The 14,045-nt window shown below is 41.5% G+C and overlaps 1 protein-coding gene across 1 annotated transcript in view; it reads left to right on the top strand.

Moving 5' to 3' along the window:
- The window catches only part of KMT2D (lysine methyltransferase 2D), a 261,049-nt gene that overhangs the window by 181,958 nt on the left and 65,046 nt on the right, over positions 1 to 14,045 (top strand). The window contains exon 36 of the mRNA XM_089679503.1: positions 6,472 to 6,538. Within this exon, the coding sequence (XP_089535629.1) occupies positions 6,472 to 6,538 (67 nt within the window). The remainder of the gene's footprint in view (positions 1 to 6,471; positions 6,539 to 14,045) is intronic.

Here is a 14,045-nt window from a genome sequence, read left to right as displayed (position 1 = left end):
GTATAGTTCTTTTCACCGTCTGTTTGCCTCACCTTGTAATGATGGGCTTAAATGCTGTGGCTACAGTTTTACTGTGTCCATTTCCCTATATATCCATGTATTGCTGCAGGTAGCTTGTCTCTATTCACCAGAGGGACAGGCATCTTCTTGTTCTGGGTCACACAGTGTCCAGTGCATGCCTAGCCATTTCCTCTCTTGCATTACAAATGTGGAAGTGCTAATAAGATGAGACACATCTCTTCCAGCTTGGTGAGATCAGTTAACTGCTTGTATCTGTGTCATTTCTAATTACTATGTAGCTTTCACCTGCACCAGTGCTAGACTGACAGACCCAGGGTTGTAGGATGTATTGTTTCTACACAGGAAGTCACAAAATGAAATGTGTATATCACATCGAATGTGACTTCTGCTAAACATCCCAGAGTGTTTTTCTTTACAATTCTACACAAGTTAAATATATATTGAATTTCCTGAAATGTGTTTTTATGGCTATGATTAAGACTTATTGCTGAAATGCGTAAGCAATTCTTTTCTGTACACTCCACTCACTGAAATAAAGTTAATCATACGGAAGGACAAGTTGCTGGGTTTTCAATCTTTACTTATAAGTTCAATATATACCTTGATGTGCAGTCACAAACACAATATGTATTCTTTCAAATACAATGAACCATCTCAAAACCTCATAAATCCTATATCTGCAAATAAACATCCATTCAATGCAGGTAATTAAAAAGTCCTCCACCAGTGTGATGGGAAATTCTTTGTCTCTTCTACTTCTAAGTGCAATCCCTGCAGTGCATGCATCCACCCAGTGCTCTTATCATGGGCTCACTGACCTTAATAACAATCAAGGCCATGTATGTACTTGTTGCCCCTCTATGGGCTATCAGAACTCCGCTCCTCCACTGGCCAATTTTCTCTGGCAGAGCCACACTTAGATGGATGGCATGTAAAGGAAAAAATGGGACCAAAATAGAGCTCTCTATATATACACTTTTTATTTAAAACTTCACAAAATTATAAAAGCACTCAAAGTGCTATGAATAAAGTATCATAAGACATGGTTTAACTAACAATTCCTTCATACTTCACCAGTGTGGCTCCTGCTTATATACGCATTGTGTTCAGCTTCATCGGTAGGCCATGCACATCGCTGGATCGAAAGGGGGCTTAGGTGAGTATTGGGGAGGGTTGTGGGGGGAGCAGCCAACAGAAGTTTTTTTTTTTTACCTTCATGCATATAATACATAAAGAACCTTCAGGCTTTGCACATTGGTGGAGGACTTTTCCATTAAATTACAATATATGGAAGGTTTTTTAATTTTGCAGATATAAGATTTATGATGATTTGAGATGGTTTGTTGTATTTGAAGGAGTATAAATGCTGTTTAGGATTGTGCTACATCAAGGTATATATTCACAAGAAATGTTGGTCCTCACATTACAGGTCACATGTTAAACTGTGCAGTGCCATGTTGAATACATCATGTTCCTACACAAACAAACTTATGACACAGGAATGTGCAGATTTACTTTACTACAGGCTGTGCATACACAACAACAACTGACACAAAACTACATGATAAGGTGTAGGTAGGAATATTTATAATGCCTTTAAATAAACATCCTAATGAATCTAAACAAGTGTCACGTACCTGATGGGAGACTGAATTGATGAGGTCGGCCTCACTTGTGTAACTAGCCCTGATCCCGCTGAGGTTGGAACAGAGGGAGTCTAGGGACCAGGGGAACAAGAGCGCCAGTGGTTGTTGCTTGCGGCTCTTGTGGATAATGACCTTGGTAGGCAGAGTATCCTCTGATTTGGGCACCGTAGAAATAGACCAGGCAGGTTCTGTGGATTGCCAGATGTGCAGCAGAGCAAGGTAGGTAGCCGGGACATAGGACTGGAGCAGAGTCAATGATAGCCGGGGTCATAAACAGTCAGGCAGCGCGGTACAGAATCAGAAGGAAAAGCCAAAGTCAGGAGCCGAGCCAAAGTCAGGAAGCAGGAGAGTAATCTGAGTCGGGTCAGGAACAAGCCGGTTCAGCAACAAAGGAATCGTACATGAGCAAGCAGGACATGGGGGGAGCTGAAGACCAATCAGCACTGAACCTGAGCAGAGGCACTCCTTAAATGGCCCGTCTGGCGCCGATCTTCGCCATGCGTGTGCTTGATCGCGCATTCCTGCGCTCATGCGCACAACTGGCAATTCTGCGGGAATTCCTATGCGCGTTCCCGATCGCGATTCTTCTTGCCGGAAATCCCTTACAACAAGATTGTTCGTTCATTCAAAGATGCTGACAGATTTTGAGATGCTTTTAAAAGTGCTTTACTCTTGCAGGCAACCAGTTATTGCTGCAATTTCTGTTTGTCAAACTGCAGCTACTTGAATTAGGACAATAAAAAACCAACACAATCCTGTATTTCTGGACTGTATCTTGACAGAGCAGTTACAGAAATTATCTTTTGCTTTGCTGTTTTGTGTGGATGCACTCAAACATGTCATGACACAAATCTCCAGAATGGCTTTGATTTCTGTTTGCAGGTCTAGAATCTCTAGCTCAAAGCCTGGCCACCTGAAGCTGCCTGTAAGACACCTCACACTTAAGCCCTTTGAAGAAGGCCGTCTTTCTTGAGGCAATTGACAAATGCATTAACGATATCACAGGAGGAATGGTCCTTTTTTCCCAGTGGAGGGTTCCAAAATCCCCTTCTTCAGGCACTTCCAACACCCCAAAATGCAGAACACCTCCACACTCTATCCAAGCTTCAACTGCTAAGCCAAAATTCAGCCCTTCCCTTTCTGTGAAAAAGTCCAACAGGTCTTCCCCAAAGATCTCTTCGCAATGATGAAATGCCCTCACTCCTAAGAGTGGGGAATGTCTTTTACAGTTTGCCTTTTTCTGGTCCTAGATGTGTGGGTTCAATCAGTGTTTTCTCAGAGTATTTAGATGAATTTCTTCTTCCAGCTATCTGCAATGTCAACAGGACTATTCAGATTCCTAAGTATTTTTGTTGGGTAATCAACTTTCAGAAATCCAGTCTCTGACCTTCCTTCGCCTGGTGTAATTTTGGTGTCATTCTTGACTCAGCCCAAGCGAGAGTCTTTTTTTTTTTTTTTTTCCAACTGGTCTCTCAGATCTCGCGTTCTAGCTTTGAGATCAAAGAAGCGGCCCTCTGTGAGAATGTCCATGAGAGTTCTGGGCCTGGCCGCCTTCAGGGTGGTTCCATTTGCCTAATTTCATTTCAGACCTCTCCCAACAAAATATATTGCTGGCATGGAATACGTATGCTCCTTTTCTTGATTTTGCCTTTTCTCTTATCCAGCCAAACAAGGAGCTCCCTAGATTAATGGATTTCCAATCCAGCCTTGCACATGTGGAAGTCGTTTTTATCACACACTGGAAGATACCAGCAGATACCAGGCTGCGGTGAGGTGTACAAATCTCTTGAGTTCAGGGAACATTCAGACAACGCCACAGCTGTGGCCTACATCAATCACCAGGAGTTGTGCTCCCTTAAAGGAAGCAAGCTTGATAATTTCATGCACAGAAAAACACTGTCCAGCGATCTCTGCTGCCTGGTCCATGCAGTGATGACTGCTGTAAACCAAGGGGAATGGGTCCTTCACTTCAAACACCTTCAACCTGATATGCCAGATGTAAAGTTCAGGGGTAATTGATACTATGGCGATTTGCTAGGATCACTTGCAAAGCCAATTTTTACAAGCAAGTATTTGTCCACAAGGAAAACACAACAGTTCTTTCAGCAGCTAACTCAAATACCTTCAAATTGTTCTAAAGCCTAAACATTTGTCTCCTAATGCAGTCCTTTCTTTAAGGTAAAAAATGTTTAGGTTAAAATATTGCCCCCTCATCCCCTAATAGGTACCTGAGCCAGATTTCGGTCCAGAATTGTGCACAACAGCAACAGCTCCCTCCTCTTCTCCATGCTCTCACAGGCTTTGCTGCGAGCATCAGGAGTCATAGGTTTCCTCTGCTGTCAGTCAAATCCTGCGGTGAGGGAGTGGGGTGCAGGGCGGAACCTTGCTTTCTGTGTCAATGGACACAAGCAGTGGTGTTCAGGATTGAGCGCGCAGATGTGCCATGATAGGCTTCCTATGGTGGCACACCAAGGGGAGGAGGAGCCAGGAGTGCCTGCAAGGGACCTGAGAAGAGGAGGTTCAGGGCCGTCCTGTGCAATTTCATTGCTCCTGTGATATCTTTAATGCATTTGTCAATTGCCTCAAGAAAGATGGTCGTCTTTAAAGGGTTTAAGTGTGAGGTGTCTTACAGGCATGCTGTTCATACTCACTCAGTCACTATGGAATTTGTTTTCTGTATTCTGCAGAAAATCTGTTTGATTTGTCCATTCCCCAATGCAGCTGGGAATTTTTCAGAGCAGTATTGACAGCTACTGCACATGCTTAGTTTTCAGTGAGTTTCTTTGCTGAGCATTTCCTCCCTGATCAGATATGAGCAGCCCATGCGACTATAGTCATTTACAGTGGTAAATGACAACCCACTCCCTCCCTTCTCCTCCATGCCCACTAACCAGCTAAACACAATAGGGGTTTGAAATTACTAGTGGTGCACCGAAATGAAAATTCCGATGCTGAAACCGAAAATTTAGGATGCGCTTGGCCGAAAACCAAAACTGGAATGGATAGTTTTTAAAAATTAATATATTTTTCTAACAGTTTGGGAAAAAAATACTACACTTTCATTTTTTTTGTAAAATATGAAAGATGATGTTAGGCCAAGTAAATAGATACCTAACATGTTATGCTTTTAAAATTGCGCACACTCATGGAATGACATCAAAGTGTGGTACTTAAAAATCTCCATGGGTGACACTTTGTAACTTTACACTAGTAACCTGTATACATTTTTAGAGGAGATCTAGTGCTAGAATTTTTGCTCTTGCTCTGGCGTTTGTGGTGATACCTCACATGTGTTGTTTTGAACACAGTTTACATATGTGGGTATGACCTACCTAGTTTTGACTCCTTTAAGTTCTCATTCCTCATTCTTCACAAGGACGAAGTCTTGTGCCCAGTGCAGTTTGATCGAACAGGAAACTTTCTTCCACTCACAATAATATTAATAATTAAAAAAAAAAAGGAATTATGACCTACCTGTAAATTCTCTGCATTGCTTGCTTCAAAGCAGAGGACTCATGGAGTAGGGTAGAGTTATAGTGGGGATGCCCAGGGGTCAGATCCTCAAAAGCTTTGCAAGTGTCCAGTCATCTGAAGAAACCAGCCTATAACTTGGGGTTTGTTTCCTATACTGTACTAAAATTTATGAAATTTAGAGCAAATAAATTTTTTTTTTTTTAAAGAAGAAAATGGCACTTAGGCTGCTGTCACATTGATCTGTTTTTCTTCTGCTTTTGTATAAGGTAAAGAAACGAAAGAAAACCAATCAACCGTTGTGGTTCCGCTACTTTTAGTAAAATCTTGCTTTTAATGAAATCCTGCTTGCTGCATTTTTGGTGCAGGTTTTATGCAGAAAAAAAAAAAGCACACATCCCTATTGAAATGCATGGAAAACGTGGCAAATTGGCTGCGAGCGCTGATCAGATGCTTGTTTTCCAGCATGTCCCTTCGACCTGCTGAATCGGTCGTTATTTGCACCACGTGTACCTAGCTTTAGGCCAAGATGAGAACTAGGAGGGGTAATTAGACTCCTTGAAATAATACAGGAAGTGTGCAACTCTGAATTTCTGACATGATCAAAGACCATTATTTTGCACTTAAGTTAAACAGATGAAATGCTTTCAGTGATTTGAGGCCAAAAGGGAGCACATAAACAAAGTACATTGTTGGGTTTTGCATACATGTTAACTATTTGCTTTGTAGGTTGTTTCTTTGTAGAGTTTTATAAAATAGAGACTAGGTTGCTTCAGCTGGGCCTTTTGGCCCTGTTCACACTTTGCCTTTTAATCTACAGGCATGGCAAATGAACCTGAACAATTAACATGTATTTCCAGACAAAAATAGTTTCCTTGTTTTTGATTGGGTGCAGTAAGTGACAGCCAATAATATAAATCTGATGGATATTTTTGTTTTCTCCTACTGTGTTAAAAAAAAAAAAAAGTGCCTGTTGGAGATTTTCTCATGTCTTGTCTGGTGTATCCTTAACATGAAATGAGGGGAACATTTTCTAACTCCTGAATGCCATAAACACCCAACAGAGTTTATGCTCTTTCCCTTCTTTGATTAAAACTAAAAATCAAAAAAGGTTTGGACATACTTTAAATATACAAGTCTTTTTTTGATCTCTGATGTATAAAAAAAAATATTTACTTTCTTCATCGCACAGTCAGTTTTCCCCTTTTTTATGATACTGCTTTAATTAATTTTCTCTCGTCTATTAGGTTAGAAACTTAGTTATACACTTTTTGGGTAGTCTCTTTTATAGCTGTATAAATGTGTTAATATTATCTTTTTATTTGTCTTCTAGGAAAGAAGCAACATAGATCCAACTCAGTCACGTCCCAACCCACCTGCATTTGTGCAAGGAATGATCAGTATGTACTCAACTCATTTTTTAATTTCATATTAAATGTCAGTGTTGATATTTTACTTTCACATTTGGTTTTGTGTAGTTTTAGGAAATTTGTAAAAAAAAAAAAAATCTATATATGGATTTATCGTACAGATTAGGTTTTAGTACATGTGCATATAACTCACCCACATTTGTGAGACTTACATTTTTTTGCTAATGTCCTTAGATGGATAATTGTTTTAAATTTCATAATCTTCTATTAAGATTTGCTTATTTCCTGAGGCCATCCAGCATTTTCCGGATCGAGTCATTGTTTGCCTTAAGGGACCGTACTCAGTCACATTGCAGTGGGGCAGGCCTGTAATGTAATGCTTGCTTTATTTAGCCTGTATTTAGCCTCAGGGTACTATATAGCTCCAGTGTTGTGGTCCATCTCTATAGTTCCCAGACCCTGAAAACACCTACAGAGATAAGCCCACCATTACTGATAAAGCCTGGAACCTCAGCAGGCCCAGCGACATGGACAAGTTAAGACAGGTTTCCTTGTAATTTGTACTGTTCTGACTGCACAGCCCACAATGCATAGCACACAAAGGCTGCCTATGTGCAGGCAACGGCAGTTTTTCACTTTGTGTTAACCCCTATTATATTTGCATATGCCGCCTCCATCACGGAAAGTATTTGTTTAATTTTAAATATGGTGAAATTTTTCCCATCCAAGCTTTGTCTGGAGATGATTTGTTGCAACACACCACCTGGCTGATGCAATTCTGCCAGCCATATTGTCTGATAACATGCACACCACATTTGCAATATTTCCTGCTGCCTTTTGCTAAGGAGAACCAGCCAAGGAACATGGTCAGTGCCTGGGTTATAGCAGCTTCTGTATTCCGAACATGCAAAACCTCATTCTTCCACATACATTCCATGAGTACCCACTGGAGATCCCCTCAATTAGCAATGGCAGAACATCGGAGCAAGGGAGCAGGGACAAAAGGGCATACCGTATTTGCCGGCACGTAAGACGACTGGGCGTATAAGACGACCCCATACTTTTCCTGCTAAAATGTAGTGTTTGGGCTATACTCGCCGTATAAGACTACCCCTCTTCCAATGTACACCAGTGGGAGGAATAGTGCCCCATCATCGGTGTCAGTGGGAGGAATAGTGCCCCATCATTGGTGTCAGTGGGAGGAATAGTGCCCCATCATCGGTATTAGTGGGAGGAATAGTGCCCCATCATTGGTATTAGTGGGAGGAATAGTGCCCCATCATTGGTATTAGTGGGGGGAATAGTGCCCCATCATCGGTGTCAGTGGGAGGAATAGTGCCCCATCATTGGTATTAGTGGGAGGAATAGTGCCCCATCATTGGTATTAGTGGGAGGAATAGTGCCCCATCATTGGTATTAGTGGGAGGAATAGTGCCCCATCATCGGTGTCAGTGGGAGGAATAGTGCCCCATCATTGGTATCAGTGGGAGGAATAGTGCCCCATCATTGGTATCAGTGGGAGGAATAGCGCCCCATCATTGGCATTAGTGGCAGGAATAGTGCCCCATCATTAGTATCAGTGGCGGGAATAGGTGCCCCATCATTGGTATCAGTGGCAGGAATAATGCCCCATCATTGGTATCAGTGGCAGGAATAGTGCCCCATCATTGGTGTCAGTGGGAGGAATAGTGTCCCAACATTGGTGTCAGTGGGAGGAATAGTGCCCCATCATTGGTATCAGTGGGAGGAATAGTGCCCCATCATTGGTATCAGTGGGAGGAATAGTGCCCCATCATTGGCATTAGTGGCAGGAATAGTGCCCCATCATTAGTATCAGTGGCGGGAATAGGTGCCCCATCATTGGTATCAGTGGCAGGAATAATGCCCCATCATTGGTATCAGTGGCAGGAATAGTGCCCCATCATTGGTGTCAGTGGGAGGAATAGTGTCCCAACATTGGTGTCAGTGGGAGGAATGGTGTCCCATCATTGGTGTCAGTGGAGGGTGGAATAGTGCCCCATCATTGGTGTCAGTGGGGGGTGGAATAGTGCCCCATCGTTGGTGTCTGGGGGGGGGGGAATAGTGCCCCATCGTTGGTGTCAGTGGGGGGGGGGAGATAGTGCCCCATTGTTGGTGTCAGTGGGGGGGGGGGATAGTGCCCCATTGTTGGTGTCAGTGAGGGGGGGGGGAATAGTGCCCCATCGGTGGGGGGGGGGGGGATAGTGCCCCATCGTTGGTGTCAGTGGGGGGGAGGAATAGTGCCCCATCGTTTGTGTCAGTGGGGGGGGGAATAGTGCCCCATCGTTGGTGTCAGGGGGGGGGGGAATAGTGCCCCATCGTTGGTATCAGTGACACCATTGATGGGGCACTATTCCTCCCACTGACACCAATTACACTTGCTGACCCTGTTCTTGTATGGTGCTGCTGCAGCCAGCATATGTGGTTTCAGCAGCACCTCTACACTGAACACTTACCTGCTGCAGCCGCGCGAACATCCAGTGGCCGAACTGAAGGAGCAGCCACGCTTCCTGGACCAGATCGTCGTGGGACCGGAGCCAGGTAAGAAACAGCCCCTGCCCACCCCTGTACTTAGTGTCCCTTCTGTTGGAAGGGGGGGGGGGGGGCGGCGGCGGCACCGCGCCGCCCCCCTAAAAAGTGTCAGTATGCCGTATACCGGCGTATAAGACGACCCCCGACGTTTGAGAAGATTTTCAATGGGTAAAAAGTCGTCTTATACGCCGGCAAATACGGTAATAACGGTCTCTGCCAGTGGATTACAGTAAACGCAAAACTCCACTCAGGGTAATTTGCTGTTCCCTTGTCTTGGAACAGTGTTCTATTTGACACCACTCTCCACCTCCTGATCTTGGCTCAATGTCAGGCGCATATAATGTGTCAAATCTAGAGAAAGAAAAGCCGATTTCTCTGCCACTGTGTCTGAATTCTTGTAAAAACTTTCAGCATGCTTAGAACTTTGTTTTCCAAAAGTCAAAAGCACTACAGTGCCTCTCTCCACTCTGACTCATAAATCAGATTCTCCTAACCTGTTGTATCTATAGGTCCCATGCAGTGGACAGAAAGATTTATACTCAGCAGGCTGCTGCTAGAAATCGCCACAAAGATGTAGGTAGGAATGTGTTAAACAATTGCTGCACTGCAGCTTGGGAATCTACTAATAGTGTATAATTGGTGCTGTGCCACACTCTCAATATGTGATCATACCACACACTTGATGAATGAAAAGAAAAAATGTCCCTTATACTGTGATTGAAGGCTGTATGCACCCCCCTTTTGACAGGAGCTCAATTCATCCCTGTGGTTAAGATATGTGCATTGCCTGAAAAAAATGCATAAATGCATGTGATGTGAAATAGTATTATGCAGTACCTCATTAGTGCTACCAACATATAAAATATTATAAACCAAACACGAGTGAATAACAGAATAAAAGTCCCCTTGATAACAATAATCTTGGAGCACCCAACACAAGATTTTTGTTATCAAGAGGATTTTTTATCACTGAGTCACATTGAATGTGGAAGGTGTTTTTTTTAACACTGGGACTTTATTATTGCATTTACGTTAGCACTTGTATTTGTTCACTGAGATACCAGTTTGTCAGAAGGGTTTGTTCTTAACTTGTGTTTGGTTTATAATATTTTATATGTTGTAAGCACTATTGAGGTACTGCATAATACTATGTCACATCACATGCATTTATGCATTTTTTTCAGGCAATGTACATATCTTCTTAACCCCAGGGATGAATTGAGCTCCTGTCAAAGAGGGTGCGTACAGCCTTCAATTACATTTTATGAACGTTATAGGGAACATTTTTCTTTTCATTCATCAAGCGTGTGGTATGATCACACATTGAGAGTGTGGCACAGCACCAATTTTACACTATTAGTAGATCCCCAAGTGGCAGCGCAGCATTTTTTTCTTTTTTTTAACACTCTCCTAACCTGTTGTTGAAATTCATAGTAACTGAAAAGAATGTAGGTGTTATAACAGAAGCTGCACAATATTTTTCAACTCCTGCATTTTAAGAGACGCAAACTATGGCTTCTCGCCAGTTGTACTTAACTATATGCCCACGGATACGGTGCAAAATAGTTTTTTGCCTAGTCTAGCAGCACTTAATTCTCCACAACCCAAACGACCTGCTATTTCCTAGAACCTGGACAGGAGCTGGGGCAGCATTTACTGGAACCAATCACCTGTAATATTCCCCTGCAGCAGTTGAAATCCGGCTTCTCTTCTCCCTCCTGCCAGAATTCAGCTGCTGCAGGAGGAAAATAGAGGTGATCGTTTACAGTAAATGCTGCCCCTCCTGTCCAGGTTCCCCTTCCTTCTGCTGCCCACCTTCATACTCCCCTAGTGTCCCGGCCCCCTTCCTTTTCTGAATTAACAGTGAGTTATTGGTACCCATCACTTACTGTGTTCATAACTGAAGTATGGTAAAGTGTGTTTACTATGCTTCAGTTTGTGAATGAACAGGGAGACTCTGCAGAGCACTTCTTGTATTTTCATTTTGTGCAGCTGATGATGTAGAGATGGAGATTGAGGACTGGACCTTAGTATTTTTTCTGTCTCAAAAGTCAGGGGTCTGTTTTAGGGTTGCACCAGTATCATTGGCAATACTATCCGTTTGCATGAGTAACCGTACTCGTGCAAATACACCGATACTAAAAACCGATACCTTCAGGCTTGGCTCTCTCAGCCGTCACCGGGATTCCCCCGCTGACAGCTAAAATGTAAACAAAAGAATGCCAGCAATTATTGGTTAAGCAGCGGGACCACCGCATCTTTAACAACCGATGACTCATCCCTTATCCTGCAAACAGGCCCAACTGCAGTTGTCCAGCTTGCATTCAAACATTTGGGTGCAAGAGGTGGTTTCTCAGGGCTACAAACTGGAGTTTGGCTTACTGTCCCCTTTTCTGTTTCCCACCTCTTAACTTTTCTGTGTCTCCGCACAGTTCAGAAGATCTCCACTGAGCCCTTTCTGGGTCCAGGTGGTATTGTCCCAGTTTATGTGGCAAAACGGTTCCAGGAGTTTTATCTCAAACTGATTACCATTCTCAAGTTCAAAGGGGGAATTTCCAGGGTTGTGGAAAATTTTTTTTTTTTTATTTTTTTTTATTTTTTTTTTTTTTTATAAAACTACTTGTTTAATGGACAAAATCGGGGTCCCAATCTGCTTGTCCTGATGATAAAAAAAAAAAAATGAAGAGCTGATTTTTTTTATTAGACAGAGGTCTTTTCAGTAATGTCTGTGGCTTTTAAAAACAAAAGGGACTTTGTCAATTTAACCATTTACCCCCTTAATGGCCAGGCCACTATTTTGCTATTCGACACTGCACTATTTCAGTTGGTAATTGTGCGGTCATGCAGTACTGTACCCAAATGAAATTTATGTCCTTTTTTCACACAAATAGAGCTTTCTTTTGGTGGTATTTGATTACCAATGGGTGTTTTTATTTTTTGTGATCTAAATGAAAAAAGACCGAAAATTTTGAAAAAACGATATTTTTTACTTTTGGCAATTAAAAAATATATAGTAAACTTTGTTGGTCATAAATTTAGACCAAAATGCACTCTGCTACGTCTTTGGTAAAAAAAAACCAATACAAATACATGTATATTGATGGGTTTGTGTAAACTATGGTGTGTGTGTGTGTGTGTGTGTGTATGTATGTATGTATGTATGTGTGTGTGTATATATATATATAATATAGGAATTTTCGCAGCACTTCATTTCTGACTGCCTCACATTTCTTGAGGTGCTAAAATGACCCCCCAAATGAACTTTTTTTTTTTTTTTTTTTTTTTTTTGGAATGTAGATACCCCAAAGAATTTGCTGAGGCATGTTGAACTCATGGAGCATTTTATTTTTGCCACAAATTTCTGGAAAATGACAAAAGTTTTTTTTTTTTTCTTTTTTCAATTAAATGATAGGTGTATATATATATATATATATATATATATATATGTGTGTTTGTGTATGCACAATACATATTCAAGCTATAGTTATATAATGGATATGTGCTGAAAAAGTGTACACTCTCAGGTTTAATTTGAGGGTATGTACATCCAAATTGGAGGAAGGGCTTAGGAATTACAGCTTTTAAGATTAGCCATCCCCACTTTTTCAAGGGACCAAAAGTAATTGGACAATGCAAAATAATCATAAATAAAATGTTCATGTTTAATATTTTGTTGAGAATCCTTTACTGGCAATGATTGCCTGAAGTCAATATACACTTTTGTTTTCTTTGTTCGTTTTCCAAAATTGTGGCAGCAAATGAGATCTGCAAAATATTCACCATGCCCCTTAGCAAATGCCTTGGATTGTCTACTTTCCACAAAGGGGTCATTTGGGGGTGTTGCTTCTATCCTGGCATTTCAGGGCCAACATTAGAAGCTTATGCCAGACATCACCCACTCTTCTAACCACTTGACCAAGCCTTTTCTGACACATTTTGTTTTTGTTTTTTTGCTAAAAAGTTACTTTGAACCCCCAAACATTCTATATATATATATATATATATATATATATATATATATATATATTTTTTTTTAAAGCAGAGGCCCTAGAGAATAAAGAGGTGGATGTTGAACTTTGTCACAAAGTATTTGTGCAGCGATTTTTCAAATGCAATTTTTTGGGGAAAAAATTCACTTTTTAGAATTTTAATGCACAAAAACAAAATATATTGCCCGATTGTTTGAAAAAATTTAAAAGAGAACGTTATACCAAGTAAATTGATACCAAACCTGACATTCTTTAAAATTGGAACGGCAACAAATTACGTAAATTTGTAATATCCATGGGCAACACATTAAAAGCCTTTACAGGTCACCACTTTAGAATTACACAGAAGGTCTAGTGCTAGAATTACTGCCCTCAAGCTGACGTTTGCGGTGATACCTCACATGCATGGTGCAATCTCTGTTTACATACTGCCATGGTTCTGCCACTTGCGTTTGCCTTTGCACGAGAGCATGGGGGTGAAGTATTTTTTTTTTTTTTTTAATTATTTTTACACTGTACTTTTCTCTTTTTTTTTTCGATTGTTATCAAAGGAAATTTAGACATCCCCTGTGATAGAAATAGGCAGTGACAGGTACTCTTTTCTGAGAAATCTGGGGTCAGTTAGACTCTAGATCTCTCCTCTGCCCTTAAAGCATCTGATCACACCGAGATGGGTGTGATCAGATGCTTTTCCCAATTTTAAAATAGCACTGTTTATATCCGGCAAAACAGAAATGATGAAATGCTTGTAGCTTCCATTCTTTTAGAAAATAGAAATGATTTTAGGCATTCCAGTCTCCGATCAGATCTATTGTCAGCCAGTAGAACTGCCGGCTGCATTTTTGGGTCCCCTGGTGGGACGGGAGGAGTTTCCACTGCTTGTAAAAGCGATCCAGCTGCTAATTCGCAACTAGGATTGCTTTTACATGAAAATCGACTGCCAGCTGAGAAAAACTATTCCAGGATGATGCCTGTAGCTGCAGGCATCATTCTAGTAT

The sequence above is a fragment of the Staurois parvus genome, unplaced genomic scaffold, assembly GCF_062004578.1.
Source record: "Staurois parvus isolate SC_StPar_1 unplaced genomic scaffold, SC_StPar_1.0 ptg000017l, whole genome shotgun sequence".
Lineage (NCBI taxonomy): Eukaryota > Metazoa > Chordata > Amphibia > Anura > Ranidae > Staurois > Staurois parvus.
Note: the sequence above shows the minus strand (reverse complement) of the source record. Positions and strands in the feature narration are given on the sequence as shown.